Source organism: Pygoscelis adeliae, unplaced genomic scaffold, assembly GCF_000699105.1.
Source record: "Pygoscelis adeliae isolate BGI_AS28 unplaced genomic scaffold, ASM69910v1 Scaffold114, whole genome shotgun sequence".
Taxonomy (NCBI): Eukaryota; Metazoa; Chordata; class Aves; order Sphenisciformes; family Spheniscidae; genus Pygoscelis; species Pygoscelis adeliae.
The window spans coordinates 3,157,135-3,163,776 of NW_008824587.1; the positions used below are offsets into that span (position 1 = coordinate 3,157,135).

A 6,642-nucleotide genomic window follows, 5' to 3' on the forward strand; every position below is an offset into this window, starting at 1 on the left:
AGACAAAGTCTCCTGGAAATTAGAGTCTTTAAGTGTGAAGAGAGACAGAAAAAATACTCCTAAGAGGAGGGTGTGGGAGCTGCTGGATGGGCGAGTGTTGGCATATGGTCATTACATTGCCCAAGCATGGAGAGAAGCTAAATCTGCAGACCTCTGTCAAGACTCAGAAGCCTCCCCTGTTCAGCACAGACTGTCAGCATCACTTGGCGTTGATGCCCATGGTGTAGGCCTACCCCTTGCTACTGTATCGAATACAGTTTTGTCTCTCTGTGATGCCCGAGACAGGCCCAAAAGCACAACAATTCCAAAGAGCTTCAATTTCAGCACTTTCTGCCTCCCAGTAGAGGATTTCCGAACACTGGGTTGTGTCCTGGGCCCAGCTTCAGCAGTTGTTATGTTCTGCACGGGAAGGGATGCTAACGTCTACAGCTGGAGCGAGCTACAGGCATCTTGGATGGGAAACAGGAGCTGAGCACCAACAGACAACTACCAAAGCATGTGTGCTGGTGGTAACCCTGAGGAGGAGAAGCTTCAGCCTCAACAGCCAGCGTGAAGCCTCCCAAGGTTGCCACCTGGAGCAGCTCACCTTAGGCAGTCACGTAGGAGACCTGAAGCAAGGAAATACATAAGAAGGCATCTATGCTATAAACGACACAGGCCTATCTATTTACAAAGCTGTTCTGCTCTACAAACAGACTCCGGTCTTTGGAGACGACAAGGTTTCCATGATTCTCTCCGTTCACCCCAGCAGCAAGCTGTGAACAATCTCTTCTACCACTTACCGTCCTCATCTTTCATGTATACGACTAAACCCTGAGGCTCAATCCAGCCTCACCAGATTCCCAGCTGCGTGTCAGGCACAGACAAACCCTGAGTTTTTTCCCAGGTGGGAGGAGGAGAGAGATGCATGGAAAACAGAGATGCAGAGCCAGAAACTAAAGCGTTCGCCGAGCGTTGGGAGCTGGTGCTCGCTGGCAGGAGCCAGCTCAGCCACACATCTCCTACCTTTTGTTCCTGGGCCAGCCTTGGCCAGGGGAGAGCCCACTTGCAGCGGGGCAGCCGCCGACAAGCCGGGGTAGTCTTGCAGCGACCAAAGGGGAAAGCTGTGTTACTGGCCGTGCTGGGGGGGGGGAGCTGGCAACCAGCAAGGAGCTTTGCAGTGCTCTGACGGAGGGCCAGCGCTTTGGAGGACAAAACCGACCCAACCCTGTGCCACGCAGGTTTTCGTGCCTCGCCCGCCCGATGCAAGTGCTGCTGCTGGCATTGGGCAGCTGGTGCATCCTCGGGCACTGGAGGGGCCGGGCAGCCCTTGCGACGCAAAGGGCAGGAGGGCAGCGGGGTGCTGAGCTGCCCGTTCTCAGCCCGGCTGAATGCCTGGCATTTTGCTCATGTGTTTGCACAAGGACCTCAGCGACTGATCTGCACCCCTCTCTGCTCGGAAATAACGGAACTGAGAATTAGCCCAGGTGTCCTACGATGGAGGCACGAAGTCCTAGTTGCTAATCCAAACTCCTAGGCCCTCCTTCAGGACCTGCTTGTCCCTCAGAAATACCAATTACAGAATTTGCAAGCCACTGCAGAGAAATTAAACCAGCAAGAAATGTATAGATCACTTGTTTGATTTCCCTGCAAACCCTCACCCCCACTGGCTGCATACCCCTCCCCGTCTCCTCAATATTGGTAATAATCTTCAGGTTTGCTAGAAAACAAACCAAGGAATAAAATTTTAAACGCCATATTATTAATTTCAAGCTCCAGTTGGGTAACATAAGGAGGAGGAGGAAAAAAAAAAAAAATCTCTCGATCCTTGCCAAGTTTCAAAGGACAAACCCGAGTAGGAGAGAAATGTGATTTCCCAGCCTCGTCAAGGGGATGATAAACAATGCAGAATAAAAAAGAGAAAAAAAAAAAGTTAGTGTTTTTTTTTTAATGACAAGCTCTAAGAGAAGGTGATAGACATTGTCCTTTTCAGCTGGAAAGTGGAAACCAATTGATATTAATATGGTGTTAAAGAGAGTATGAAGAAAGCCCTGTGCAAATTGGCAAGGGTTTAATTAGAGTCACAATAAAAAACAGCCCTGAAGGCATTTTGCTTTTTAGTCATTCACATACACCTCCACTCAATCGCATTTACAGAGCCAGGAAAATTATTAATGCTCATTATCCCGAGAACCTTTCCCTTGGAGCCCTGGGACATTAATGGACAGTTTTACATTTTGGGAGGGGGAGAGACGTTTCACCCCCAGACCTAGTTCATACAAATGGGAAACACTGGGCAGCTCTTATCTCGGGGGCTTGTATCAGCCCTGATGAAAACTGCTGGTCTTGGTGGGTTTCTGAGGAAGCAGAATAAATTGATCCAAGAAGTCACGCTTTACAGCAAAAACCATCGGGGGAAACAGCACTGGAGTGGTGGGGATGGACCCTGAAAAAGTCCTTCTCGAAACATAAACACGGGCTCCCATTTCTGCAGGACCTACACAAAGCCAGGCTTTTGGGGCTCGCTCTCTGCTGGAGCTCTTAACCATCAAGCAGGGCTCAGGTTGGTTTTGTTTTTCCCAAAGGTGAACTGGCACTGCTGAAACTGCTACAAACTGGGGGGGGGGAGGGAGGAATGGAAGCAGAAGGAAAAAAAAAAGCTTTTTTTGCTTATTTTGAACGTGGGAAAAATGTAACAAATGGCAAGGAAGAATTTGACAGGCTTCAAGGAAGGTTTTGAAATAACAGAACTGCAGAAGGCAAATGAGAATAGCACTTAATTCATCCTCCTTAGGGTAACTGCGATTTCCCTTCCTTCTACCCATTTTGGCAGCCTTGACTGCCTTCAGACCACAGACCGTGCCCATAAACTCATTCTTCTCCCCCCTCTCACCGCAGGCGACCGAGCACAAAAGCGTCCTGCGAACATGACCGCAGCTCCACCTTGACCACGGAAAACACCACGAGCAGCCAAAGCAAGCGGATGTCTGGCAGATCCGTGCAACCCAGAGACAACCCAAATCTAATCTACTCCTCTAGCCTACGTGCTACGCTGCTTTCTGCCTTGCCGCTACCCACTAGTGTGTGGAGGCATGAAGGAGAAGGGAAAAACACGTTGGTCTGGCTTTAAATACCTGTTTTTTTCTGTGTTTCTCTCACGGGCACAGAGGCAGCGAACTCAGAGGCTAGTCTGATGATGCTTGCTTATGGTGGGAAGCAGAAATTCAGAGGGCAGAAGACAGTGTGTAAATTAGAGGGTGAAACAGCACAGGGATGGGGCAGGGCCCTAACAGGACTTTTTTTTTTAAATGGCTGGCTGGCTGAGCTGGCTTTAAAGCAGGGAGGGATTTGTATAATGCTTCTAAAATTTAGAAGGGAGGTAACGACAGAGTATCTCACTTTGGGACTCTGACCCAGCCTGGGGTTATTGTGTCTCCTGCAAATGGGTGTCTTACCAGGAGCTCGAAGGGTCATCTCTTTAGCAAGGTGTTTTCCCTGAGGTCTAAGCGAGTTACGTTCACAGCCCCTTTGGGGTGTCATGGTACTTAAAGAAGTACTTTACATTTTGCAGGACTGGAGGGGGAGGAATGTCTCTGGTCAAAAGCAGATCAGAATTAGGCTGTGCCTTGATTCCGTATTGCTGGTCAAAGGCACACAATGGACCTTTGGCATCAAACCCAGCGTGGTGCCCATGTAAGAGAGCAGGTCCCTGAGCTGCTGGGTGGCCCTGACTTCCTTCGTATTTGGAGCAGCCCCTCCAGGGGCTGTCTCCATCCCCAGGCACAGCATTCTGGGGTTGGACCTGGCTGTGCAGAAACATGGATGGGGGTCTGGATGGGGGTGAGGAGCTCCGAGCTCAGCCCTGACCGTTGGACTGCGATTTATTTATTTATTTTGTCCTTAGCCATCAGTTAATGAAAGCATTATGAAAACATTTTCTCTGCCCAGGAAGCAGGTTTTGGAGAAGGAATAAACCCCGAGGTGCATGATGTCTCCCAGGTCTCTCAGAGCAGTTTGGCAGGAGAGACTACCCCCACCACCCCCCAACCCCACACAGATGCCGCCCTGCCCGACACAAGCGAGGCAGAGCACTGCAAATCACACACAAGGTAGACACTACACACACCACCCACACGTACACGGCACTTGCAGAAAAACAGACCTAAAATGTTGCTACAGGTGAGCATGGATAAAAATCAAATGACCCCAAGAGTGTGGTGTAGATGTAGACGCGATCTCCTGTCACTGGGCCGTGGTGATGTGAGCTCTGGGCAGGGGGGGGTGGATGAACCTCCTCCTGCATGTGTACAACATGGACCTATGTGAGGAGCACTTCTTAACAGTCAAGAGACTTGCACTCTGTTGCCCAGGGTCACTCCAACTCCGTGGAAGTTGGAGCTAAACCCTCAGCTTCCTGATTAACTACTCAAGCAGGGTACTTCCATGAATATATCTATATTTGCATAAACATGCAATCAAGTTTCCTCATCCCTTTGACTGGCTTCTGGCAGCTCCCCCAGACAGACTGTTACTAACATACTGTGGGTGTAAAACGTCCTCCTGGGAAATATCAGGCCCAGAAAGCATGGCAAGGGGAGGAATGCGTGTCTAATTCCCCCATGAGAAGCTTAAAAAAAATGTCCTGCTGTTAAGTTTTATCTGCTTATTTCCAAAAGACAAGTGAAAACACTGTCTCCTTGTTCACGGGGGGAGGGAAGGAGGAACCCCCAGAAAAAGGACAAAAGTCTTCCTCCATGGGATGATTTTAGAAATTAGGAAAGGGTGTTTCTGGCGTGTGTGTGAGCTCCAGCCCCGCACGCTCCCTGGCTGCTTGTACAGCGCCCGCCTGGGGAATGTTAGAGTGCGCTCTGCCCTCGGAAAACTGCCCTTGAAGATGCAGCCAGCCTGCATTACATCCCTGAGTCTGGCCCCAGGGACTTGATGCAGGATTGGGAGAGCCAGTAAGGACAGAGCCAGCTTCTCCCTTGACCCGACGTCCCGTCCCTGGCATGACTTAGCAAAGCCTGCGGGCTGCTCTGAGTCTGGTGGTAAGTGGCAGGAGGTGGCCGCTCGCGCGCTGAGGCAGCAGCCTTCCTCCACGGGGAAGGTTCCCTGTCCGAGCGAGCGGCCGGTGGGGCAGAGCAGCACCCAGCCTTCCCCATCGCGCTCTAGGAGCAGCACCCAGCAAGTACAGCGGGGGCAACTCTCCTGCCTGCTCTGGTATCGCATGTGGAGGTCGGGGATAGAGCAGGACAGGGTACAATTCCCCTCTCCTTCCAGCCAGGCAAGACTGGGTATGTGGTTTAATTTTACAGTGGGACAGTAAAGCCTTCATTGCTGTCCTGCCCTGCCTTGTGATGGAGCTGCAAGAGAGCATCTCTTGCAGCCGTGCCAGCCCTGTGCAGGACAACATTGCCAAGCGGCTCTAGGAGGGATGGATTTTGAAAACCTTTTCTTTTTAAAAAAACAAAATTGAGAGAAAAAATGGAAAAGTGTTGTTTGCCCCGTATCCAGTCCTGGCTTCACTTCTTGCTGCCCTGATGATAACAGAGCAACAGCAAAGTGAGATCAGCCGGTGAGGGGGGATGTCAACCCATGGCATGATTGTCTCTTGGCTTTGAGGTGGACCCGTTGTGGCTGGCTCCCTGCTTATAGGGACCATAAAACTTGCTCCTAGCTCATGTTACACGTGTCAGTGTCCTTGGACTGAATAGAGAGAAAAGCAAACCAGGACTGCCCAGAGGCTGGGGGATGTGAACCAAGTCAGGGTGTTTTTTATCCATGTCCCTTTATCATCCTACAGAGCGGATAACCAGGGCCACCGACGTGGCAGCCCCATGCGTTCCCCACCGCCACCGGAGGCGCCGGGATGGGAAGCAGCCAAAAAGAGGAGCCCGGAAAAGAGGAGCCCCGCGGTGGAGCCCTGGCCCTCCGAGCGAGGCAGGGAGGGTGACACCCACCTGGCTGGGTGGTGGTGGCAGGTAAGGGGATGCTGGTGGTTCTTGTGGTGGTCGTTGTGGTGGTGGTGGGCGTTGTTGTGGTGGTCGTTTTTGCGGTGGTAACCTGCTGCGCTCGCTCATACGCTAGCAAGCAAAGAGAAGAGGTGGGAGGCACCTACTGGGGGGGAACAGAGGGTTTCCTTCCCAGCCCGCATGCCCATGCGGCTGCCGCTGCTGGGGCTGAACCGGCGACTGATTTCTCAGTGTGATTACAATTGGGGCACCAAGAGGATTAAGGCGATGGTGGCTCGATGACGCTGGATGCAGCGAGCACGTGTATGCATGCAGGGGCGGGAGGCTGTGGCTGTATCAGCTTACTCTGTTGGTGCAGATATTGGCTTAAATACTTCCAGCTCTATCATAAACTAATTGCCAATTAAGCTGAAAAGGGGGAATGAAAGCACGCCTGGGCAGAGATGGGGCGAAGAGCGGGCGGGAGGTGCAGAGGAGCCCCCAGCCCGCCCTGCTGGGAGGTGTGCTTCTGCTGCCTGCCCTCTGCGTGCCAGCTGGCAGAGCCCTGCCTACCCCGGCTCCATAAACAGCCCCATTCCCTTCTGCCACCCCGCCGGCAGCAAACTGCCCGGCACCATCAAAACCAACCCGTACCATCGGCACGTATTAATTTCCACTGGCGCCCTTCGTTCCGCAGGGCAAATTACTTGAT

At 52.0% G+C, this 6,642-nt stretch overlaps 1 protein-coding gene across 1 annotated transcript in view; it reads right to left on the reverse strand.

Annotated features, from left to right (window-relative positions):
* NTNG2 (netrin G2) overlaps positions 1-6,642 on the reverse strand; it is a 47,714-nt gene that overhangs the window by 5,055 nt on the left and 36,017 nt on the right. The window contains exon 5 of the mRNA XM_009322175.1: positions 5,940-6,062. Within this exon, the coding sequence (XP_009320450.1) occupies positions 5,940-6,062 (123 nt within the window). The remainder of the gene's footprint in view (positions 1-5,939; positions 6,063-6,642) is intronic.